This window comes from Dicentrarchus labrax, unplaced genomic scaffold (assembly GCF_905237075.1).
Source record: "Dicentrarchus labrax unplaced genomic scaffold, dlabrax2021, whole genome shotgun sequence".
Classification (NCBI taxonomy): domain Eukaryota; kingdom Metazoa; phylum Chordata; class Actinopteri; family Moronidae; genus Dicentrarchus; species Dicentrarchus labrax.
In genome coordinates, this window is record NW_026136719.1 from 6,073,776 (window position 1) to 6,100,983 (window position 27,208).

General features: G+C 41.0%; 1 protein-coding gene across 3 annotated transcripts in view; it reads left to right on the forward strand.

Moving 5' to 3' along the window:
* mpped2a (metallophosphoesterase domain containing 2a) overlaps positions 1-27,208 on the forward strand; it is a 67,873-nt gene that overhangs the window by 21,367 nt on the left and 19,298 nt on the right. For all 3 annotated transcript variants that reach the window (XM_051379345.1, XM_051379347.1, XM_051379346.1), the window contains 2 exons: positions 1,704-1,885; positions 10,893-11,118. In XM_051379345.1, coding sequence (XP_051235305.1) covers positions 1,704-1,885; positions 10,893-11,118 — 408 coding nt within the window. The remainder of the gene's footprint in view (positions 1-1,703; positions 1,886-10,892; positions 11,119-27,208) is intronic.

Consider the following 27,208-nt stretch of genomic DNA (forward strand, 5'->3'; position numbering starts at 1 on the left):
TTTAACAGACGTGCTTACATCGAACAAAAAGGCTGAAGAAAAGGCTTTTTTTCCAGACAGACTTGGGTCTAAGTGTTTTTTCTTTATATAATGGATAGAAAGGACATGGCATGTCTTAATTCACCGTCTCTTTAGCCAATCTGATACCACAAAACAGCCATTGCCCTCCTTGTGTGCACAAATCAACCCAAACGCTGGTTGTTTTCCAGCCCAAACTACACATTTTTCACTGTTGTAATGTCTCCTCTTTTGTTTGAGATGCATTTTGCTCTGCTGCATGCATTATTCTGTGGACCATGTAATTTATTTTGCACAACAAATGATCTTTTTAAGGTGTGCCCCTTCTGCTATCTGGTATGAAATTAGCATACATTTCCTAAAAATATACTTCTGGATCGAGTACACCTTTTTAAAATATCACAAAGAGAGGAGAAAAAAAGGGCACAGTCTTTGAATTGTAGAAGAGAATAATGTTCAAAATTATAAAATGACTAAATAAATCAAGGGTAGACATCTCATGAATAAGTGGATATTGTCCCTGCTTGAAAGACTTTTTGAGTTTGGTCTTTTTGTTGGCGATAACAAGGAATCAAACATACTTGACTGATGACAGGGTCATTTGACAGGTGAGAAATCAGTTTCCTAGAACGCTTTTCAGATTGATAGCGTGAAGCTGTGCGGCGTGGGCCATCTCAGGGATTATGACAAAGTCACAACTAAAGTGGTAGAGCCGTTTTTTGCAGACAGTAAAATGTCTGAAAACGACTCAAGGGCTGAAAATACTCACAAACTGTGTCAACATATTCTGAAGTTGAGGGTAAACACCTGCAGTTAATGCACCTCAGCAATAATATACAGTATATTTTTTGCAGTTAAAGCCAGTTTATCTCTGTCTGCTTAACATTTTCACAGTATAATTTTGTAATCCATATCGTATGTGGTTGCAATTTTCCTAAATACTAATGCATATAAACATAATTTGAAATTAACTCCAGTTTTTAAGGCAGCATGTTATTAAAGGAGTGTTTCTAGGCAAAGACTCTTCTTGTTGGGTCAGAAAATGTAGCACTAATATGGATTAAACACAATAAAACAAGTATAAATCATTTATTATCTTAGTAGGTTGAACTTGTTGTTAATACTTTACAAAAAATTAATGATAGCACATCGTCTTTTGAGGAAAACTTGACTTGGAAAGGAAAGAAGAAGGGCGAGGCAACAAACTGTGATGAATGATTTACTGATACTACAGTTTTCTTTAGTTTTTTTTTACACTTTATGTTTCTTTACTGAAAGCTTCAGCAAAGTCAGACAGGCATCGTGGGGTGAGAGAGACGGGACGTCATGCAATAAAGTCCCCGTTGGGATTCGAACCTGGCAATGTTGCGACTACATAGCGTGTATCTTATAACCACAAGGCTCCCAGGATGCCCTGTATTATAGTTTTCAATAAATAAATGGTCTTATATAATTAAACAGTGAATATCTTTAAACAGGTACTGACATCTAACTAGAAGTTCAACCAATTATCCCACAGTTCAGAAGAACTTGTCAGACTATAATGAATCAAAATAAACATATCAGAATAATTCCCCTAATGTATCATTACTGAGGTAAATGTGTTTGTCAGGACATACAGTTTAAGGCTTTTCCACCAGCTCCACTTTCAACAGCTCTCTCTCTCTGTGTCTGTGTGTTTTCAGGGTGGACCCCATTCCTTATGACACTCCCAAGCCAGCAGGACACACCAGGTTTGTGTGCGTGTCAGACACACATTCGCGTACAGACGGCATCCAGATGCCCTACGGCGACGTGCTGCTGCACATGGGTGACTTCACCGAGCTGGGCCTGCCCTCTGAGGTTAAGAAGTTCAACGACTGGCTAGGTACTAAGCTGCTTCAAACACACACATTCATCTGCACGCCGCTGGACGCACGCATTATTTTCACTCTCGCTAACACGCGGACTGGCAACGGCACAAGACAGGTTGCAATCATAAGCGGTAACTGGACCACACAATGACCCGCCCCCTCCCCTCTTGACCCCACAACTGCTGTGGTAAAGTGTCCAGTTTAACCCCTCTGACCTAACACCCTGGCTAAGTTAACCTTTGACCTCTCCCTCTGGCCCCATGCTGTGGGTGGGAGCACTGTGCTGTGTGTGTGTGTGTGTGTGTGTGTGTGTGTGTGTGTGTGTGTGTGTGTGTGTGTGTGTGTGTGTGTGTGTGTGTGTGTGTGTGTGTGTGTGTGTGTGTGTGTGTGTGTGTGTGTGCGTCCATCCCAGCAGCCACTGTTACATTTCTAGACCCTCCAGACAAGAGCTCCCTCTAATGTAGTCATGTTTCACACGCACATACTGTCTGACATTCCCTCTAGCCATGTGCCTAAATCAATAAGCACCACCCACCACAATGGCCTTTAAAGTTTGAAGACATTTGAATTCTTTTGTCTATGTATTAGTCGTTTGTGCTTGTGTGTTGATGGGCAGTTGGCAGGTGAGACAAAACAACCTCTTGAAATTTAACAGTAGAAGCTAAATGTGAAAAAAAGACTGAACGCAATGAAAAGTATCTGCATTGCACTTGTATTTTAAAGTAAATGCAAAAAAAAACTTGCTCTGGGTGGCACAAATTGAGGTGAAGACATGCAGGACTTAAAAAATCTTTTAAAAACTTGTGTGCACCCGAAGCCTTGTGAGTCCAGTTCATGAACATATGGAGATTGAGATGTAAAAAGGAGAGACCCTGGAGGAAATGAATAAAAGAACATGAGTTCCTTGTGAGTTTAAAATCTGAATTTGAGCTTTGAGCTGTCACTAAAACACACACAGACATCTTCCCCACACAGCATTGGTGTGCACAATGGCTAGCCAGTTACACGGAATATCTCATGGACTTCAATCCGGCGGCTGAGGGCAAAATTCACTTTGTGTTCTCTCTGGACTGGAGTGTGCGCAAAAAAAGTAAATGGAAAAGAGGATAAGAAGGAGTAGACACCACAAGAAACAAAAAGCATAGAAGGAACTGACTGAAGATTAGCAGCAATGTTTACCTTCAAAATCCAGGCTCATGACACTTTACATGCTGGGAGGAAAGTACAGAAACCGTTTGCCGTTGAACCATGAGGAAAACTAAGTTAATTAATAATGTATAATTACAACAGAGACAAAAATGTTAGAGAAAACTGTTTATTTTTGAAAGCGTTTGACATATTTTCATTGCTCAAACCTATTTAAACCCCCATGGTTAAAGTGGTACTCCTCTCAAAATCTATGTTTTGAGTATCAAACACTCACCCTCTGCATATCTGAAAAGTGGCTGTCAAACTTTTGCCTCTCCAAAGACGACAGCGGCTGCATTCAGCCTGGATTCAAAGCAGCTACAGTGGATTCAAACATTGAGCAAGTATTCACAGCACAAAATGAATATCCACACGTCTATAGAAACTTACAACTATTCCTACAGCAGAATCTGCTTCTCGACTGTCCATCGGTATGTTCTCAGTCTCAAGATTAAGATTTTGAACATCTAACTCAAGAAATTTTGAGTGTGCCTGAATGCTTGTTGCGTTGTCTATTGGGGTCTTTATTTTGAAAAACAAGGCTCATCCTGCGCTTCCTGTTAAAACCCAGCTACTTTATCTCTCTCTAGACTCTCTCTGTCTTGAATATTTGAAGATTTGAGTTTAGTTTAAAGCAAGCAAGTCAAACTGTGTTAATTAGGTCATCTCAATCAGCTGTGTGTGTTCCCAACTCCAATTAAGGGTTGCCATGGTGACGGTACTTGCTGTGTGTCTCCTGGGTCAGAGTTTCAGAGGTTTCAGCTGGGGCACACCTCTCACGATTATGCTTGTAGCGCCCAGACCGTAACTCCTATCACCAAAATGGGGATATTTTCAGCAAGACGAGAGCCTGCTGACCACATTTGGTGAGATTTGTGTGTGTGAAGAGTCAAAAATGTGACCGCACTAGCTGTTTGAAGAAGTGGCTGCTTCTGCTTCACACCTGAAATTTCTGCTCCCGTTTAATATGGAAGTTGTTCGGCGCTCTGGTGACTTGGAAGCGCAGAAAGACAAAAGTGTGAGTCAGTTTGCTTCCACAGTCACATGTCTGCGACCGGCACAAATGTTCCTACGTTTTAATGTACCACCTCTCCTCACTGTGACTGTTGGGTCTCCCACGCTAGCTCTGAACATACACACTAATCTACTGAAATGTTCATGAATTTTGAACTGCTATTGTGTGAAAAGTATGAAATATGTGAAAAAGCTGAATTAATGTCAGAAAGTCCTACTTGCCCTGAACCTTTTTAAATTGAGTTTCTCTGTGAATGTATGAATGAGTAGTTTAGAATTCAAAATTCATGAAAAACTGTGAATTCTCCATAAGGAATGAATGGGGAAAAATCTCCTGAAAACGTGGAATATTTTGGAAATTTTGAAAGGCATCAATGAGTAAAGGCAAAGCACACTATTCCCAATTTAGACGCACGTTTTGAGGTTTTTTTTTTGTGTATGTGCTGGCAGTGCAGGACTAGATACACACACCTGAAAAAACATACGAAAGAAGAAAAAGATTAAATAAGTATGGAGAAGATTAAACTGTGCTGATGTGCTTTTCACGTTGAATAACTGCTGCAGGTTTGCTGTGTAATATCTGCAGTGATTCAGCAAACTCATCGTTCTCTCTACATGGTTTTAAATTCTCTTGTCAACCTTTTAAAATCTGAAATCCCTGCATGTTGTTGCTGGTCAGCTGCAGCATCCACTTTGCCTGACTGACTCTTTAAACTACAGCCAGGTGCTGTGCCCTAATTCTCCTGAAACACTCACATTCACACACACATGCAGGCATGTCCTATTTCTTTCCCCCTCTGTTTTTTTCTGCTGTGTCACCACCTCCAACGCAGCACCTGGTACACTGGTCAGCTTTTCTATCAAACTCCTCCATCCATCAACACGGACAGCTACGTCAAGCGTGTGTGTGTGTGTCTGTACTTTGTTAAGCCAGGGTGAAAACAGCGATATCGGCCATAATGGGGAATCGATGCAGTGCAAAGTGGAAAATGGCTCAATGTAGTTGGGACCGCCTTGTCTGTTAGTGTCCAGTTGAAGGTTGTGAGTGTGGAGCTGTACACCTGGTTATCAAACTCTCAGGGTGGGAGGGTGGAAAATAACCGAAATATCACAGCCACTTGTTGAAAATGGGTGGTGTGGGGGGTGTGGGGGAGAAAGGAGATTTTTCTAAAAAAAAAAAGAAAAAAAAGTCTGTTATGAGAATACAGCTGTAATTTCACAAGAAAAAGTAATGATATTATGAGAATGCTGATATAGTCTTAGAAGAATTCTAATTCATAACATTAGTTAAAGCTGTAATTTCACTAGAAAAGTCCCAATATTATGAGAATAGTCAGAATATAGACTTATTATGTAAAAGATATTGGTAAAATTTAGAGACGACATTACTGTCACAGACACTGGTCCATCTTGTTTTCAACTATTTCTTCTGTGCCTTTTTTTTTTTTAGTACCATCTTCAGTACTGTGTCTTTTGTTTATGCTGTTTGGAGGCTCTCAGCAGTCTGTAGGCTGAGAAAATGTCTTGTTGCGGCTTTTATAGCGTCTGTGTGAGCTTTACATACAGAATGTTCTCTAATAAAGAAAATGCAAATGCATGTGAAAGGTTCGACATTCCCTCCAAGGCCGTTTATTTTATTTATTTTTTGTCTTTGACGACAGCAGAGAAAGAGACTGAGAATGAGTCAGACGTGGAAGATGTCGAGAGTCGGCTGTGTGATGAAAGTCACATGGGAAAATGGCATTTTGAAGACATATTAGTTTAGTTTTAGTGGATGTTTTTCTAGACGAAGAAAGTGCAGCTGAGACACGCTCAAAACTTAAACACGCAGAAATGTTAATGTTAATTTTCATGTAAAGGTTTTTAATAATCTCTTGGGCTTTATGAAACTTATATGAAACTCTGGAGTAGGGTTAAGTAGCGAGAACCAGTTCTAGATGTACTTCATTTTCAGTTACTGAAACAGTATAATCAACAAAATCTAAACAGATTCTAATCTTGGATGAGACTGTTATTGTAAAGCTTCTATAAACTGAGCGCTGTGTTTTTGCCCCTTTGCTCCTCCCTCTCAGCCTCCTTTGTCTGCTCCTCTCAGACTCTGGAGGAGGCAGAAGTTTGTCCCGTTGAGGGAAATCATTGGAGATCGATGCAGAGGAACGAGCTTTCCCTGACCCAGCCTGTCTGATGGTGGAGCACCAGCTCTGATCTGCTGCTTTAAGCTGCTCCCGGAGACCCCAGTAGTCTTTGTTTGTTTGTGTCTATGCTCAGATGGGTAATGTGTGTGTGTGTGTGTGTGTGTGTGTGTGTGTGTGTGTGTGTGTAGACACAGCAGTTGATTTTACGTGTTCAACAGTGAGGTCTAACCGTTAGAGGTTTTGTTCACTTCCTGTTTTACATCAGTTGAAAATAAACATTGTACAAATATCACAATCCAATCAACTAATCACAAACCACAGACAACCCCCTCACCTTACATACGTTACCAAAATATACATTGATCTCTTTGTAGTGATAACAGTTTACACTGAGAGGGAATGAGCCACGGAGGTGTGCCGCAATTGATGTGAAAAATATCTCTAATGATGATGGATGCATCATTGGAGCATGTTGTAAACACAATATTTACATATTATCACCGTATAAAGTTGTTGTGGCAAACCAGTTGGCAAATGGGCTATTTACACTAGAGCTGAAACAATCAATTGATTAATTGCTCACAAGAAAAATAATTGCAGACTATTTTAATAGCCGTTGAAGCAAAAGTGACCTGTTTCTGCTTGAGGATCTGCTGATTTTCCTTGTCTAATGTGATATTACTGAATCAAAACAACACATTTAAGTACTTTACATTAGAGTTCATCTACATTTTCATTCATTTTATGGGTGAAACCAGGGCTTTTATAGTCTGAGACTGTGGGCCCTCCCCTTTACCACCCCTTAGTTTCACTCAATTCCTGGATGCATATGGGATCATGATTATGTTATTTAAACCCATAGACACTCAAGAATTGATTGATTGATTGATGAATGTAACAGAATACAGAAATCACTAACATCAGTCACTAACTTCTGCTGTTTGCTGCTGAGCAGGTAGCGTACAGTGACTGCTTTATACCTGTAAACAGCTGCCCGATATGGCAGGAAACAACCAGAGCAGTGAAGCTGCAGGTCGTAACACTAGAACAGATACCTGAAAGACACTTAAACTGAGGTGCTGAGGGAAACTGATACGGGAAAGCTTGTTTTACAAAACTAGTGCATATCCGCAGCTTCCGCACTAATTGGAAGATGTGCTGATTTGGATTTTGGATCATATTTCCTCAAGGATTAATTTGAGGAGACGAGAGAGGAGATGAAGGGAAATTATGTAATTTTTTTCTTTTAGCATTCACCTTCTTTAATTTAAGGGATGTCACGTAGAAGATGATTTTTTTTATTATACTCCTGTTTACCCTGGTTGTAAAAGAGTGTATTTTCAATATTGTGTTTTCAATGTGCAGATGATTTTGTCTTCTTAAATCTTATGGAAACGTAAGTCTGCCTTGTTGATCTTTCTCTGCACACACTGTTCTTGTTCTTCACAGAGATTTCGTTTTGATTTTCTTCCCGTCTTTCATATCCCCTGTTTGTGGGCGAAGAATAAAAAATAAATCTAGGTGTATCACTCCACCAACCCTCTGTGAGATGTATCACGGTGGCAATAAAAAGCAGTAGAAATTCCCAGTAGAGTAATGGAGATGGAGTTATTTGATGGTAATTATGTTTTCCCCACCTTTTCTCTGCCTGGTGGTGGTGGTGGAGAGGATGATTCGCTTTAGGTAGTGTGTGTGTAAATGGATGTGTGATCCAGTTAGAGTGCTGGGGGACTGAGAGACGGCGCTCTCATATAAGGTTAGACTGGAATTTATGATCCTGAGACGCGACAAGAGCTAATTTAGAGTAGCGGGAATGAAACCTATAGACCGGGGAACCATGATTCTTTCATTTTCAGCATTAGCTCTCTCTCGCTCTCTCGCTCTCTCTCTCGCACTCACACACACACACTTTAAACGGATGCGGTGGAATTTTTGTATTTATCTGCATTGAGCCAGCGTATCTTGACTGAATTTATATTCTGTTCTATTAGTTTTATTTCCAATTGTGGACTTCACTGCTGCAAAATTGAGCAGCGCGCTTACATCCTTTCTTTCACTTACTGTCATGAGTCAAAAGCATTTTTATTCTACAAATAAGTTTTATTAGATTCTTTATTCAGTATTTTATTCAATTTGCCCTCTTGGCATGCATCATGACCTCCTGCTATTACTGGACGGAGAAATTATTGGAGCAGAGGAACAATAAGGAAAAAAAGCTCTTCACAAAAAAAGGTTTAAAAGCTAATGTTGGTGAGCCGAAACCCCAGTCAAAGGTTGATGCAGGCATCTCACTTGTACACGTGCACAATAATCCTGTCATTATGTGAAAGATTTCATGTTGTACAGTTCTATCTATCTATAATCTAGACCTGTAAACATCAAGATCAGATGTCTTTACGTCTGCAAATCACCAAAACGTCTCATCTTCTCTGACAATAAACTTAAACCTTTGAAAAACCCCGTAAGCAGAATTCATTAGACTTTGCTACTTAAAGGTCCTCATTCGTAAATATTGAGAATTTTATTAATTGACATTGATGATAAGATGATTTAATCTGAAGAAGAAAAAAGGGGTTTTTGGATAAATCTTTTGCAATTATTTTATAATTACGAGCTACTAAAGTAATGCAGACTACCCGGCACTACAAGGTCATCCTAGGAGGTCAGACAGTGGTACTTTTAAGAACCAGCAAGTACATTTCAAGTTCTGACTAATCCATGATCTGATCAATCCAACATCAGTGCTTTCAGTCTATGAAAATGGGTTCAGTTTATTAAACAAAAACAAAAACACACGACTTGTTGTTGACAACACTATATGACGTCACTTCAGCCAAACAATATTTAAGTGATTATTAGTAATCAGGATGAATTCATTAGCACATCACAAGTCGTCACTCAGGTCAATACAAGCTTCCGTAGTGCTGCTGTTGTCCAAATCCTTTCCAGACCTTCCTGCCACAATTGATTAGTTGATCGTCAGAAAATTAATTAGAAAAATATTTGCATAATTGATGAGGTATTTGTAATTTTTAGAGCATAAACTGCCAAACATTCCCCAGTCCCCTTGTGAGGATTTAATGCTTTTCTTTGTTCCGTTTCATAGTGAACAAAAAATCTTTGGGTTTTTGATTATCGGTCAGACAAACTGCACTGTAGTAGGCTGTAGGTCAAACAATTAATAGATTGTTTGAGAAAATAATCAGCATATTAATGGATAATTAATATAATTGTTAGATGCAGCCCTATTATAAATTATATCGCCTGCGTTGGGGCTGCTGTCACCGGGACTGTGGTTCAGCTAGCTACACATAAATGAACCTGTGGATAACCTACAGAACAGGATAAAAAAAGACAGAAAGGAAAAGGAAGACTGGAACAAAATCCTCAGGAAGCCTGAAAAAAAAACTGAATCCAGGAGGGGAGAAAGAGAAATATAGAGAGAGAATGGAAAGGTGATGAAGGCCAGACCCTTTCGTTGAGTGCTCAATCGGCTGGAATAAAGTAGCAAGTCAGTTTCTTGATGGCGACGGGGAACCGGGACAAATCACCTCGACAGAGGAGAGCGAAAAGGGCACCGCAGAAGTTGAAAGATGAGGGGATGAGAATTGTAATAGATGTTCTTCTCTATTTAGTTCAGGTTCATGCTTTTCCCAGCCGCCTGGCGTCTGCGGAGATGGACGGTGGTCTGCTGGGGTCAAGCAGAGCCGTCAGCTGTGGTTGTAACCTCTCTGACTGTCTGAATTGAGGGTATTTTTCCCCTCCACTTATCTGAGTTTTCTTTCCAGTCCTGATCTGTGCTCAGGGTTAGGTATACAGGGAGCTACAGTGGGAGTGTATGCTTCGTGTACAAAATATTAGGACAACCTGCTCTTTCTGTAGAAGTACACTGACCGGGTAGAAAGTACAACCCCTTTGTGATTTTATGTAATACTGTTCAGCCTTGAAGGAGAGCAGAGTTTCACCATATGAAAGAAAACGCTGTGTGTAAAGAACTTGTTCAGTGTTAAGAATTATTTGCAGTGTAAAATGAGTATACCTATAGATTCAGAAATACTTCTATAAAGCAACAAACCTCTATTGTCAGACATTTGTGAACGCAACATTTCTGCAACAGCCTGAATCTTCACAGTTCAGAGTTGTTAAAATCGTTACGTGAACACATTGAAACTTTTCTCAGTATGAACGGACTTTGGCAATTAATAATAAAAACCCAATAATTATGCAGACTCAGGATATTAAAACCTTTGGACAAGATCTGTGCAAAAACTGGTGAGCAAATCACTTTATGGTAATTTATGGATCAAACACGGACCTCCTTTAATTTTTTAATTGGCTCGTTTGCATTGTCCACCTCCGAAATGAGAAACTTTTATAGATTATAGCTTGGGTATGTTGATTTGTGCAACCTTGATGCTGCAGATGTCAGTGTAAGAACTTTAGTGCTGTCTAAATGGTCTCAGTAGCTAATAATTGTCAGTATTTGTAAATATGTTGCTCAGAAATTGTTATACTGAGCGTCCTGGTTGGCCAAACTTGTACCATGTAACCACAACTTCTTCAATTCTATATACGCAACGCTTCTACCAGAAGTGTTACAGACTAGAGCTTAAGCTGTGGATCCATATGTGGATGTGGGACTGCAGCTCACCACCCTCTCCCTGGTTGCTCTTGTCTCTTCTAGGTGGCCTCCCGTACGAGTTCAAGGTGGTGATCGCTGGGAACCACGAGCTGACCTTTGATAAGGACTTTATGGCCGAGCTGGTCAAGCAGGATTACTACCGTTTCCCCTCAGTCTCCAAACTCAAACCAGAGGACTTTGACAATGTCCAGACGCTCCTCACAAACTGTGTGTACCTGCAGGACTCAGACGTCACCATAAAGGGATTCCGGATATACGGGGCGCCATGGTAAGAGCACCAACTGCTTTCCTTCTTTTTTCCCTCCATCCAAAACTCCTCTCATCACTCTCTGTCTTTCATAACCACTGAGTCACAATTCTGTCTCGTTTTGTTGTGGATCCCTGAGGTGGAGGTGTGCCTTCCCCTCTCCCAGGATCTGGCTGTTTTCCAGCTCCCCTCCCTGCAGTAACTCTGTACTCTGCTGTACGCTCTCAGTGAGGGGCGTCCCTTCCATGCAGGGTGCTATTCCCAGTTCGCACATTCCTTTATGAGCTCAGGACCTCGGTCTGCTCCCAGGGCTTACGTTACACCTGTGTTTTGACATGGGGTTAAGTGATACGCGTGTTACCGGGACACTCTGTCAATAGGCTCTCAGGTGTGGAACGAAAGGCGGGGGAGAGGGTGTGTTTGGGTCGAGGGATGGTGTAAGCAGCATGTATTCAACAAACAGAGGCAGGTGGAAGTGTTGTTAAAGTGAGTGTTTGTGCAGTGAAAGTAGTACTTGTAGAAGAATCTCCTGAGATCACTGCAGCATTCATTGATCTATAAGTTCTTATGCAGTTTAGAAATGTTATAATCTGTAATAAGTCACTCTTTATTGATCCCGTAGGGAAATTTGTTCTGTGCGTTTAACCCATCCTAAGAGCCGACCAACCCCAGTTCCAAACCAGTGCCTCGGACGAAGTGTTCATGAATTAGTGTAATTTCAAAAATTGATTTCTGGGAAAACTGAAGGTTTCGTACCTTGAAGCAAGAAACAATAGTTTTGTGTTGAACTGTTTGATAGAAAGTGTTTTCCAGGGATGTGATTATTTGTTTATTTGCGTCTTGGAAAAAATACAGCTGCCTATTTTATTTTAGATAAGTGTTTTTCAAACGAGAAAACGGAAACTTTATCTAAACATAAAACACACACTGACTTGAACATAAGATACACAGAGCATGATGAAATGCATAACGCTAGTTAGATAAATGTATCTATATATCTACATATATATAACATATGTTCAAACTTACCACATAATGTACATTGAGCCATCTCCATCCTGCCCTGTCATCTGTGACTTAAACCTCAGTGTTGCAGTTCATATATGACAGTAAGCAAGACTGGAACAGTTACTTCCATCCACATTTGTTTTTCTATCAAATGATTTAGTTTTTAAAAATGTCAAAAAATATTGTCTCAAAGACCAAAAGATGTAAAAATTCAAATAAAATGGACCAACAATAGCAAAATATAATAACATGAGACAGAAAAACTGAGTAAGATTTGCACATTTCTTTTGAATAAATTATTAAATTTAGATTTAGATTGATTATTACTCCATCAACCTCATTATTAGATGACACAAAAATCACAGCAATCTCAGACAGATGTTGATAGTTTGCCAGTACAGTTGTGTGTGTAGTAATCCTTTATTCTCATCTGTGTGTGATCCCTCTCTTTGGTGTTCACCTGCTAGATCGTCCATTAGAAAGAAAGCCCCGCGGTTCAGTCTGAGCCGCTGTAGTCTCGCAGTATTTGAACGCTCCTGCAGTCTGACCTCAGCTCGCCTGCACTGCAGCTGTGTGTTTTGTTGTGCGACGGTCGTTGCTGGAACTTCCTCCGTCCCTCTGCGACTCCCTCTGCTTTCTCTGCGCAGTGGTTCTCACAGGTCTGCTCCACACTTAAAATAACTATTTAGGTCACACCTTCATCCGTTAGCGGTTATAATTAGCAGGTTTGCAGTCTGGCTTCAGAAGTGGCAGAGGACGGTGGCGGGGGCAGATCCCAGCATTCCTCAGACATCACAGCAGCAGGAAGAAGAGATTACCCTCTCTTTTTCCCTCCATTCTTCCTCTTTTCCATCCTTCTGTTTGAAAGAGGAAGGATGCTGCCCCCCTCTCCCTGGTGGGTGTTTAGTGTGAGGGCTGGTAAGTGTCTGTTGTGACAGCTGGGGGTCTCGTGAGAGGCGGAGGGGACAGCTTGGCGCCCCCCGCCACTCCCCCACCCCTCCTCGGCTTCCTCACCTCCTTCACACCCATATGCCACCGTGGCCTGAGGTCTGGCCTGCTTGTCCAGTGTGAGGTCTCACTTAACCCTGCAGTGACCCCTCACTTCATCAACAGCTCACCAGCCCCTCCGCCTGGGTGGCCGAGCTCCTCCGAGTCCTCAGTGGTGTGCCGCTGCAGGCCCGGGACCCGACGGCATCACTCAGGAAATGTAGCGTGTAACTAGCACCTGATAAACGCTGCTGTAGCTGCAGTGGGCCGCCACCGCCGCCGCCGCTGCTGCTGCTGCTTTAAAAACACAATAAAAGAGCGTCAGGTTTGCAGACTGCTGGCCAGTTCTTCTGTTCCCACATCTGCTTTCGGTTGTGAAAGAACGTATTCAAATCTGTACTTAAATATAAGTAATAATCACAATGTAGAAGTCTCACACGTTGGAAATACTGCCTGTTCCTCAATAGAGTTGGCCGACATTTTATAATTTTCCGACTGGTGACTGGCGTTTTTCCCTTCTACCTCTCTCTGCCATTGCTGGCTTCTTTGTGCTACTGGGTTAGCACGCTGAACAATAGGTCAGTCGTGGAGCAGCAACTCATTCTTTGGACGCAGATCATTAAATTAGCAAAAATAACAACCGGCGATGGCCAATCGCAGATCACCGATATATCCACCCAATCGTCCAACCCTATACCTCAACACTGTACTTAAATATAGCAGTTGAGTTCATGTGCTTTGCAACGAATCCCCTCTGTATGTAGTGCTCTGTATTTAGCAATACATGCAAGAATGCTTCAGTGTTATGCCCTGTTGCCATGACCTTTTACATAGAAAATGGAGTATTTTTGATTATGATGTATACAGCAAACTACCAACTAATAGTCATTTCTTTTTTTAACCTCAAATGCCACACATTCTTAAACTACTTTGGAACATGTTATGTCCCAATCCCATCCAGCTCAAACTGAAGAGTCAACGACAGAAGCAAAATGTCATCAAAAGGCTGTTTCCTTGTTTCTTTTCTTGAAGGATGTTTACTAAAATAAAATAGGATTTCTGCTTCTTGAATCCATCAGCCGCTCTGCACAAAAGTTAAAAAAGATTGTTCATGCTTTCTTTGAATACACAGTGTACAGTATGTCCACAAACTACAGTACTCAAGATTATCACCAGTGGAGAACACGACTTTAATATCCTCTGTTGTGGCGAAACACTCTGCTGGATCAGTTAGTCAGATTTCTACCACAAGAGCAAGCAGGACTGTGAGGTTTTCTCCTGGAAATCACGGCGAAACAGCAGGTTACAGAAGTTTTTGCTCAATGATTAATCACAATGTCACTGCAGGTTTTCATCTGCCCAAGATGGAGGGAAGCATTCTGCTCTGATTGACTGATTAGAAACATTACACCCTTCTTTCCAATCGCTGCTCCCACAATTGCCGTTATTTATTTATTTTTTTATCACTCCATCATTTAAATGTCTGTTTTTAAAGGTCTTATGGATAAAAATGACATTCTGCTACAGCGCTTTTCAAACATAATCCATTTTATAATTATCTGCAGCAGGTTGTCAGTTCAGCATGTGGCCATTTACAGCGGAAAGATTTGGATAATACCACTGAGGAACATTTCATTCAGTACAATATGTTTTGCCTAAAAGCATTTTGGACACATCCATGTCGGCTGTCTTAGCATTAGGCCTGAAGGAACACACGCAAACAAAACATGCTTTCACGTCATATCAGTAAAAATCTGCTCTTTCCCACGCTGATACTTTCAACTTTTTATCTTCAAAATAACGGAGAAAGTAAAGCCTGTTCTGAACTCGACTCTTCAGGGATCGAGGTGGATTTTAACCGAGGCCAAGTTTTCTCACACAGCTTTTTTCGTTAACTTAAATATGTGTTCACATTGAAATTGCGCCAACAAGTTGCCTCGGTTAATTAATCTCACAAGAGTATCTGAAAAAACAGTTATCTTAAAAAAGAATCTTCAGTCTTGAGCAGAAAATTGCCCCAGATGTTGGAAATCTGAGCACTCCTCGAGCTGTGGGTTTAATGCCGGAGAAAAATGTGTTCAGAGATGAGATTTATTCAAAAACAGAAGACTTAAGGATGGTGATAAAAAATTAGAGTTCCTCAAATTACAGGGTCTCTATTATGTTCAACAGCGGGTTATAAATTACAGTTGTTCTTACCTTCATGACACCATTTCAGTAAAGTAAGAAATGGCCGTCGTGATGCTGCTTTAGTCGAGAATAAAAGTTACTCTTTTCATTCCTTCACTCTGCTCTAATTTGTTTGTTGAGCTGGAAAAGGGAAAATGTAATTACATTTGTGTAATTCTGTAATTTAAACTATTTCCACTTCGAGTTGAATCAGTTACTGAAACATGAACGTAAACGTCTTGAATAAATTAGGTACTTTAGTAAATAAAATATCCTGAAGCTTTCATTATCACGAGAAATAGGTGAAATGAATGATTACACTAAAGATTAATTTCATTATCAAATAAGCTGCTGATTATTTGTTTGATTCGTTGTCTTTGAGAATTGTCCGGGAGTCGAAGGTGACGTCTTCTTATTGTTTGTTTTGTCCAACCGAATTTTAAAAAACCAAGAAAGATTTCTTTTAAAATTATATGAAATAAATAAAAGCGGCAAATCCTCATATTTGAGAAGCTGAAACCAGCAAATACTTGGAATTTCACATTGAAAAATGACTTAAATGATAAATAAATCATCAAAATAGTTGCTTATTTCTTCGATCAACTAATCAGTTCAGCAATCTATTTTTTTTCCCCGTGTGTGATTTTACGATCTGAAAGACAAAATATTGTTGCAAGATGTTAATTTAATCCTGTTATAAAACTCATTTTCCCACTACCTTTCTTTATTGACCTTATTCTTTATTTTTTAAAAGACATTTTTAAAACCTTACAAAGCTCTTGATGCTCTGTTCTCAACATGTTGAGTGAAACTCTGACTCGGTTCACTCCTGCTTGGAGTGAAAGCAGTGTACCATGAAAGACACACAACACACACTGTTTAATGACAGATGCTTAACAGACCGAATACCTAAACCTCCTCTGCCCATACACACACACACACACACACACACACACACACACACACACAAACACACACACACACACACACACACACACACACACACACACACACACACAGACTGTGGATAGATGAGCAGGCTTCTGCACCTTGTCAATCAAACCTCTTCAAGAGGGGCTGAAGGTCTCTTGGAGCTGGACAGTTTGGGGATTTTATTCACATCATTAACTCTTTCTGCTCCAGGCAGTGAGATTTTGAGCAAAGTTAAACTCTTGAGTTTCTTTTTCTCTGAACTTTAAACCCATTTAATGTATTTATTAATCAGTTTTTTTAATCTTCTGGCTTTAATCCACTGCTTTAATGCAGGATATGAATTTCTGTTTTATGCCCTTTTTTAAATGGTAAAAAGTCGAGTGCTGCTCCACTTGCTTTAGGTTAAAGATCTGTGCTGAAATCTTTGATGACTGATCAGAAAGATTATGTATAAACTGATTTTATTTCATTAATCAACTTTAAAATCAGAAATATTTCCTGGTTACAGCTCCTGAAACATGTTGTTTTTTGTCTGTATCACTGTAAATGGAAGCAGATGAGACAAAATAACCAATTTAACGACTTAATTCGGGTTTTGGAAAGTTAAGACGAGCACACAGCAGCATTATCTTTGTCATTATGAGACATTCAGTCCACTACATTCAGCTCGACTTTATGCTGCACTTTATACCTCTCTCACCTGTTCATCAGTCACATTCACAAACAGACACTGGTAAGGCTGTTTTTGTGTCTAGAAACTTGGTTAATGTCCGTAAGGATAGTTGGTAAAGTAGTTTAGCAGGCATATTTACAGCCAGCCAGACCAGCACTAGTTAGTCCCTGTAGGTCTCTTCTCTCTATTTTCACTCTACTGGAGCTTTTACTTTCCCTTAGTATTTTTGTTATCATTTAATTCGATAAAGGGTCATTGAAAACAAAGTTAAACCCAACTTGTGCAGATTTACCTTCTTCTTGTATGTGAATCCGGTAATCTCAGTGAATCTATTGAAATGAATTGTAAGATTTAGCAGTTTTAAATGCTGGTGTGACCAGGTCTTTACACATAATTCACATGGATGCTGAAAATATTAGTCAATGAATCATTCATTTAAGTATTTTCCACCTCAAACATTCCCAACCATTTGCTTTTTCCAGCTTCTCCAATGTGACTATTTGCTGCTTTTGTTTATTTCCCATCAATGTAAACTGAATTCTTTTTGATTTCCGGACTGCTGGTCAGACTAAATAAGCACTTTCTGAAGACATAATTCTGTGCTCTGGGAACCTGTGATCATCACTGATTATTATTTTATAAACTTTAATTATGAATTAAGTTGAAGGAAATCATGAGAACAGTCATTAGCTGCACACACGTACTGAGCTCAGACATCCCAGTAGAAGGAGTGACGGCAGGCCGGTCACAGATATGTGAGGAATCCTGCTGCTTTTACCGACTCTGATAAGCTCTGCTGACGGATTCAGACCAGAGAGGGAGAGACAAAGGAGGGGAGGGGGGGTGTCTCTCTCTCTCTCTCTCTCCTCTCTCTCTCTCTCTGTAGGGATTAACCTGTTTTGTGATTCTGGACTTGACCACAACTTAACTCCCCGGTCGAAGGTCAAACTGTTGCTGCTGCTGCTCCTCCCAGCCCCAAGCCCTACTCCTCTCTCCCCCTCTGCCTCGTCCTCTGGGGACTCTCTTCACTCTCCTCCCTTCTTCTTGTTTCCTCACCACTCCTCCACTTTCCCATTACTCTCTTTTCTTTCCTTCTCCTCTACATTTTTCCTCTCTCCTCTCTTCCTCTCTTTCTTATTTCTGGTCCTTTCCTGCCTTCCCATTTTCTTCCCTCTCCTCTTTTCTCCACGGTATTTGCTTACGTTAGTCCCTGTTAATGAATGAAATGGCAATTAATGTTTGGTTGGTTTATTCGATAGCAAATCAGTCTACTAGCTTGTGTGTGTGTGTGGTTGTGTGTGTGTGTGTCTCCCAGAGGTGGCAGATTAAATCCAACTGCCCTCATTTGACTCTCTGAAGCTCACCTCAGGGGAAACCTGGAGGGCCAAATGCAGATTTGTCATTTGCAGATTTTAGTTTTATTCATGTATTCATTTTTCACTGTAAAGGTCAGCCTGTGTGTGTGTGTGTGTCTGTGTGGGTGTGGTGTGTGTGTGTGTGTGTGTGTGTGTAAGAGAGAGAGAGAGAGAGAAAAGGAGGAGGAGGGAGAGAGGGAGTGATACACACAGTGGTGATGTTTGAATACCGGCATGTTTAGCCTCGGTTGTTTTCATTACGAGGAGAGCAGAGATCAGTGAGGTTTGTTTTTTCCCTCTGCACTGTCTCTCTCTGTCTACACTACATGGCCAAAAGTATATGGACGCCTTCATTCCAGTTAAGGGAAATCTAAATTGGGAAGATCCTTTTTTATTTCAACACTTTTTTTGGTATGAACTTGAACTTACCACCCAACATTAGTGCTGGACCTCACTAACACTCTTCAATGGGAGCGAAATCACCTGCAGCCAAGTTCAAACATCTGGTTTAAAACCTGAAACCAGATGAGTGAAGGCTGTAATGGCAGCATATTAATGCCCATGGTTTTGTTATAATGTGTATGGGTGTAATGTTTGGCTGTCCGCATACTTTTGGCCATGTAGTGTACAACTGTCTCTCTTTCATAGTTTCTCTCACAGGAAGTGGCCTTTTGTTGAACGAACATCCTGATGCTGTAAATATAAAGGCCCTTCACATACACACTTAGGTTTGCTCTCCTTCTGGGAAATCGCCGTTTGAAAAAACTGCAGGCGACTGGTTGTAATATTCTTTTAATTAACTGTTTATTAAAATCTTTGCTATAGATGTACGAACGCTCTCTGATCTCTGTGACCTGACGACAACAAATCATGCTCTCATTAGAAGCAGAATAAAAAGGAACTGAAACAAAACAACCTGAGAACACACAGAGAGAGAAACACAAACTTTTAGAATGTATTAACTTTATTTAAAACCCTTTTGATATGACAATATCACAGTATATTGTGGTGTTCCTGTCTCTAAAGAAAAGAGGCGAGAGGGTCTGCTCATAGGTTGAAGATGTGTGCAATTGTCTTGTTTTTGTTGATAGTTACAGTAGTCAGGATATAGTTTTTATAGCCCAAAGCAATCCAGGTCTTAACCTCTACATATGGGGGGTTGATATGGACACAGTTTGCAGTATTAAGAACAGCAGTATCCCTACTAACAGCATACAGTATTTACCCCATTTGTAAAACAAAATGTCTTCAGGTACTCTGACGCTGGGGCAGTTTTAGGTCATATTTACCTTTGTATCATTTATGTCAACATGAGAACTGTGAAGCAGGTTATTTCTTCACGTCTCAATGCAAATAAATGAGAAGAAAATGAATTAGTCGTCAGAACTACCTCCACACTGAACCCTATCTTTAGCTCGCTTATTTGTTCCAAAGAACACAAGATTACTAACAAAACATGTATGAAGTTGAAAGATCTTGAATGTGCGTATGTATCTTTTTCAACGGTGCGTCCAACAATCGGTCTTAAATTTATTCTGTTTTCAAAACATTAAAAATAATTCAATTGAATAATAATATAATAATATTTTTCTCCACAATAATGTTCTTATTTTTTAAAAAAGGATTTATATTTTGGCAGCTGTGTAACACATGAGTGAAAGTGAATATGAGCATTTATAACTTCGTTGTTGTTTTCATTTGTCTTTGTCGCTGAGATCTGACATTTGTGTCGGCTGCTTTTAGCTTAATCACCCCTAAGTCACCTCTTTGCCGGCGCCAGCCTCTGTCAGTTTGTGTTGGCTGTCTGCCCACCACACACACACCACATACTCTCTCTCTCTCTCACTCACACACACACACACACACACACTATTTTCTCTGTCAGAGTGTGAGCACATGGCAGCGTACCTCCGATGAGGTAATGGGCCCTGACAAATGTCCGTCACCGAGAAGTCAAGGGCTTCATGGTCGCCCTCGTTTCTTTCACTCTGCAGAGAGTTCGTTTGGTGAAAGTTTGTGAACCTTTCTGTCGCATTATGGACCAAACCATGTAGTGAATGAATAGGGGGGGAAGGTTTCTCTTTCTTTTTTCTAATTATGCATTTGCCCCCCCTGTTTTACAAGAAAATTGAGAAATTGCATTTCTGCCTGAACACTGCAGGAATATTTGTTCTATTCATTAAAACAAGTTTTTACTCTCTTTCTATCAACGTAAACACACGTTTTGTATGACTGTCAGTTGGTTTTGGTCCAAAAAATGTGTAAGGTGACTGAAACAATTAATTAGTCAATTAAAAGAAAATTAATATGCAACTTTAAGGCAAAAAAATCCCAAGTTCCAGCTTCTTAAATATGAGCATTTGTTGCTTTTTTTTTGGTCATATATGATCGTAAACTGAAACTCTTTTGGGTTTTGGGTTGATGGTCGATTAAAACACAGTAATCTGAATACATAAACTAGAGCTTTGGGAAATCTTAATGGGCTTTTTCACTATTTTCTGACATTTTATAAACAAAACAATCGCTTGATTAATAGATTATCATTAGTTTCAGCCCCAAATGTGACCAACACGAAACAAACATAAATAAACAGTGATAAGAAGAAAAAGCTGGATTCCTATTTTTCATTATCCCTTGTGGACGATTATTTGTTTTACCACCTCTGTGCCTTTCATAATGTGATCAGATAAACAAATTAAAAAAAAAAAAAAAGATTGTCAAGCTGCAACTGAGGCAGTCTTCCTTTTTTAAAAAACTTTTGTGAAATGAAATGTTTTCAGTCGACAGCAGCGTCACATTAATTACAGTAATATTTCAGAATTAATGGGATACTGATTTATTGATGTTAAAATGTGACACCTTTACTTAATGGAGCAGAAAATAGAAATCATCAAGCATCTGTTAACGGGCCGGATTGTGCTGGACGCTCCAGCTATTTGTGTATTAGTCTCTGTATGGCTGCTGCTGCTGCTGCTGCTGCTGCTGTTGTTGTTGCTGGCAATCCCTGCTTGGTGCACCCATGGGTGCTGGTGCAGCTGCAGGTGGTCGTCAGGTTACAGATGCGGGGAGCTTCAGACTGCATGGAGCCTCGTGCAGCTGGTGATGAAGGCTGAGAAGGGAGGAGGAGGAGAGGGACGTGTCAATGGTTTGTTCCTGCAGGTCGTCGAGGTTTGCAGCTGTAGTGTGTGTGTGTGTGTGTGTGTGTGTGTGTGTGTGTGTGTGTGTGTGTGTGTCAGTGTGTCAGAGGAGTGAATGAGAGGGTTAAGTGATGGATTTGTCATCACACCCTCGCTCTCTGCAGTATGACGGCTCATGGCGTTCCCTGCTAAATGACTCACCCTGCACGCGCACACACACACACAGCGGCACGTATTTCTCAAACAGCCGTCATGCACTAAAAAATATGAAACGCAGTCAAAATTTAAAAAGTGCAACATACTGGAAATCAACACACACACACACTCTGTGAAGTGTGTTAATACAGACGGACTAAATGTTTCATATCTCCCTGACTCCTCCTAGTGCACCCCCAACCCAAGGTGAGCCCCCAATATGTCAGAGGGAGAGTGATGGGTCCTCGCCATCGTTTAATAAAGCTCTCCTCCGTGGCCTCGTGTACATCAGTCACCGGCCGGGCAGCCAGAGGTCTGCCACACGACGGCCAGCAGCTCCATCAAACACTCCCGGGCCTGGAAAAAGGGGCTGACGCAGCCAAAACCCTGCTCTGGATCCAGGCCACCAAACTCACTGCAAAAAATATAGAAAATGATCCGGTCTAATAAGTCATTCAGTGCGGTTGTTGTTGTGGTTTTATTTTATTTTTTTGTTCAGTCAAGTTACAGTGAATAGAAGGATCATAGGTGAAGTGATTCTCTTTTAACGTAATGACTTTAAAACAGCTTCTCAGCATTGTGGAAACATCTTACCCAGTCGTGAGACAAAAAACAAGACCTTGCTCTCTATTGTGTCAAAAATCTCACACAAGAAAATAGAAAAAAATACATCTTTTCTTTTGTCTTTTGCTTTGTTCCAGTTCATCTCCAGTCACTTTATTTTCCCCGTTGTAAATCAAGGCACTTTGAGAATTGTGTTGACATTCTCTTGACACTTGGTGGTGGATCCAATAAAAGAGAGATTAGTCATTTAGTTTGGTATTGATTCAGCAACTCGAGACATCCAGTTTTTGAACTGTATTGATTGTTATTTTGGATTGGAAGGGTGCAGTATATCTTCTGCTGTAGCCCTTTTTGCATTGCAGCGTTATTTATGTTTATTTTTGGGAGAAAAGCTAAAGAAATGAATAGGGAAAAAAGGGCAATTTGACCTCCCGCTCTGCTCGTCTCTCGGCATTAACAAAGTCTTTAATCTGTTTATGTCAGCAGCACGGTCTCCTGTGAGGTTTGCCACCTTTAGTGTGATGTAAGATTGAGCGCTCTGTGAATAAAAGAGACAACTGTGTTTCAGCCGGCGGTGTGTTTCTGCTCTCTAGTTGTGTAGCAGACTGTTGGCACTGCTCTGAGGTCAGATCGGTGTTTGTCCCTGACGGTGTGGACAGACTGTGGTTACAGTACACACAGAGCCTCCGGCTGGAAGGTGTAATTGTCGCTGTCGGTTTGTGTGTGTGTGTGTGTGTGTGTGTGTGTGTGTTTTTGAGTGTCTCTGTCTGAGATGTCGATGGCCTCGTCCCTTTGATGGGGACACACAGAGAGACAGATATCCTCTACCTGTGTGACCAAACTAATGGATGTAAAATGTGCATAAAAAAGCCTAGAACAGTCTCGTATAATTGGATGTTTCGAGACACTGAATTGTTACTCTTTGTCTGTATGTGGGGACGTAAATGTGCAGAACTGGCAGCTATGTGAGTTGCCTGGCTCTTATCACCTAATGTGGTTTCCATATTTTATCTGGAGGCCCTGGATTTTTCTTCACAAGTGTGAAAAACACACGTCCATCTGTGGCAGTGAGACTCTTAACACCAGGCTAAAAGCAAATGCATCTCTTCTGCAGCTAATTGTGGTTCCAGTGCGAACAGTGAGACGTTTGTCAGTTTCCAAGTCTCGGTCCCAGTTGAGCTTGTTTGAGCTTTTGTCTCTTTTTCTTGATCTTTCACAGAAAAGAGAAAAGATTCTGACCAATAAGGAGCAGTTGTTCACCTTCATACCACAATGCTACTACTGTTTACCAGCTGGTACCAACTGAAAGTATGTTATTCCTTTGTTAGACAATTCCTGATTTAAATCACAAAAGGTAGAAATCTTTTAACTGTATTTTATTACTAAATGTTTACATAATGTGTCATATTTGTGAACTTTGGCTTGTTTTGTTTGAATGGAAAAATGCTTTTGCAGAAAAGAAATGATTAAGGTATCATTTTGGTAACGGCACTAGTCATTTTCCTCACAGCGATTTGGTGTTACAAATGAACACAAGCGTGCAATACATCTTCATTGTGTAGTCAGTGTGTATTTGTGTGTCTTCATATCAAATAAACCACAAGAAAAAAAGAGAAGCAGCACAGTTTGTTACAAGTACAATCATGCAAACCCAATCAGCTCCAGGAAACAACACAAAAGCGCCAAAGAGTGTGTGCCTGGGTGGGGAGGAGGAGGAGGGGAGGAGGAGGGAGGTGGAGGAGGTGGATGTTGACGTCTGACAGGCAGCAGTTCCTTGTGTGAAAGCCAAGCAGCAACAAAATAGAGCCTGAAAACAGTGCGGATGAAGCTGCTGTGACTACTCTGCAGTGTCTGACCTCCGGGGTCGACGTGCTGCTACAACACTGACCTGTAAACAAGGGGCCTCTGAGTCTGTGTGACTTCTGTTTACAAGGTTTAGTTGTACTTGATTAAATACATCAAGGGACTTTTGTCACTGCAAATGGCTTACTTCAGCACAGTTGCTCCCTCTACCTCAACATCAGCATCCTTGAAGACCTTTTTTTCCCCCCTTCATCTCTAGGAAAACACGCCAAGGTCCATTTCCACTTTGCTCTAAAGGGACAGGCTTGCAAAGGTCAACAGCGTGCCTTTGTTCTGGTGAACAGATAGCATCATTCATATGGGAAATTCACTTCTACACCTACAGTATTTTCTTTTCCACTGATATGTTTGGCCCTCTGATGATGGCCTTGTGCCTTTGCAGCAGCGCCCCCCACTCCCCGCTCTTTCATCGCGCTGAAAGGGGTCTGAAGTGCAAGTTTCCTATAGATGTTCTGCTGCCACTGTTTGAAAGCCTTTCCTCTTCCTCCCCTCCCTCTTTCCTCCTTTTCTCTTCAGTCTCTATTCTTTCTCTCCCATGTCATTGAGTGGATAAATGTGTGGAGGCGGGCATTTTTCTCCTTTTTTTTTTTTTTTTTTTCTTCAGAAGACAAAACTTGGTGTGGAGAGGTGGGGGGCATTGGATGAAGAGGGAAAGGAGCAAGGGAAGGAGAATCAGGAACCGGTGGGGGAGGAGGAGGACAGGTTAAAGAGGTGGAGGCGGGCTGGTGGCAGCTTGCCTTTCAGCCTGTTTCACAGTGGCTGGCTACCTGCTTGTGTCAGTGGTTGCATGGTGACCTCTGACCCCGATGCTGGCGGGCTTCAGTGGCAGCGTCAGCTTTAATTAGACAGCCACACGACTGGACGCTCTGCAGAGCCTCTGATCCTCTACTGCAGACACTCAGATTCAGGCCGGACCAGGCAGAAGGGACGACAGATGCATGTAATGACAGACAAACACACACAGACACAGACGGAGGGGGGGGGGAGATCATCTAGTTCCCAAAGAGAGGACCCCAAGAGAAATGTTGGGTATAATTTCAGTTTTGCCTGTACTAGTTTGAATCCTAGTCCAAGAAACATCATTTTTCATAATTTATAAGCAACGTGTGATACATTTATTTTATAATTTATCCATCAGAGACCGACACCATCCCCGATCAGGTGGAATCTCGGGTGAAATAATAAAAAAAAAAACGAGTTGTCTTTGTTTGATACAGCGAGAGAAAGAGAAACAGGTGTGGCGGTGCATCAGTATGCAGTGACAGACGAGGTGAAAGAGCGTGTGCGAATATCCAAATCACAAAATTGAAGACTGAATACCCACTTAACAAAAGAATATTCAAATATTCAGGGCCAGCCCTATTAAATATACAAACATTAGCTGATTTTGGTGCATTGTGTTAATGACTGAGGCCATCAGAAATAGCACAAAGACCTGTTAAATATGAATAACATCCAGTAGGACATGACTTGCCAACCAGCAAAAGGGTAGAAGGGGTAGAAAGACTTTTAATGAAGTATCCAATGTGTTGGGTACTGATGCTATTCTTTGTGGATTTAGCCGCTTTTAACATCATGTTCTTCTCACTTAAAGGGAAGAGCTGTGAGTCAGATTTGATTCAGTGTTGTTAGTGGGTTGCTGGATTGTTGTTGGAGTAGTTTAGTGTATGTTTTTTTTTTATCAACGGAGCTAATGTTTGAGGATTTTGTCTCTGATGTGTCTGATGAATGGCTAAACTGCACTAGGCTAATGCTCAGTGAGAGCTATAGCATGAGGGATGTTGTCTTCAGATTTGCAGATGCTTCATTCCTTACTAAATCATGATGGATGGGGCAATTCCTGCAGCAGTAGAGTTAGACCATGTCTTTATCGCAGTGCTGCACTGAATGCATTTTAGACTGTGCCCAGTCTACAGATTACAGACATTACCTTCAGGTTTTGGCTCAGGTTTGGTTTTTGCTTTGTATTGAACCCAATGTTTTTAATATTCGTTGCTTTAAAAAGGTATTAAAGTCCGCCCTGTGTCTTTTCTTTCTTTCTTTTCTTCAGTAGCTGACCCCAAAAACTTCTTCCAATAAGAAATAAGTTTTGTTATTCCTCTGCGGTCCAACTGCAGTCGGTTTCCTCCAGCTGCTGTACAGTCGGCCTTCAAAGTGCGCTACATTTCCAAGAGGATTAATTAGATTAAACAGAGTGTTTGCTCGCTCCTTAAAGTGTTTGTGTTTTCTCCTGCAGGACTGTGTGGCAGTGTTTTTTGTTTTTTTTTCCTCTAAAGAGAATAATCAGTCGCATTAAGGAATAATGAAGGGATTGGTGGGCGGTTGGAGCCTGTGGGACCAAACTGCTGTTTGTCACTGCAACGTGAATCCACACAGTGTTGATTTACAGAGAGAGTGCATGTTAAACGTGCCCCCCGCCTGGTCCGCGCATTAAATCTGCCCCCCGTCAGGACTGCTATGTTTTGCTGCTTTTTGCCCAATGGCAGCGTGTTTTTGGTGTGTGTGTGTGTGTGTGTGTGTGTGTGTGTGTGTGTGATGGTTACGATTGGTGTTTTTCTACTAAAGCACCTGATGAGAGGCCAAGAATAGATGCTCAAATGGAAGAGTGGGGGTATAGAGGTAGAAGACTGAGAATGTTAATGATTTTTTAAAGAAAATAATTACTAAAAAGAAAAAAGGAGAGGACTCTGCCAGTATCATAAACCCATTTCTTTATGTTTCCCTGTTAGCTTGTATAAATCCCTGCTGTTTTCCGGTCTCGTCATTTCTATAAAATCCTTGTAAAAAAAACCCTTAATTAGTTTTCACATTGTGTGTGCCTTTTGTCTATCATTTTGACCTCCAGCCTTTGTTAGCTTGCAAGCACGGTGACTTTGGTTTGTTCACAGTGGAAGTGGAATTACCAGCCGTTAAGCCCGAGCAGGGATCAGCTTCCTCTTGCCAACATCGCCTACGAAGGTGAAACTGGCAAAACTGGCCTCACAGCAGCAGCTTTGTGCAGCAGCTACAGCTTTCACAGGTGGAAGAGCTACATCTATGAAGGGTTTTGCTTTGCTAAAACATATTTTTTTCCCCCACATTCAAATATTTGTCCAGGCATTTGCTTGAAATGATGCCTTTCTACCTGTGTACGGTGGTTGAAAAATACAGGCAGAACAGGCGTTTAAAAAGACAAGAAACCTGGGAACATTGGTGCAGTCCTTTTAATTAAACCAGGAAAGGATTGT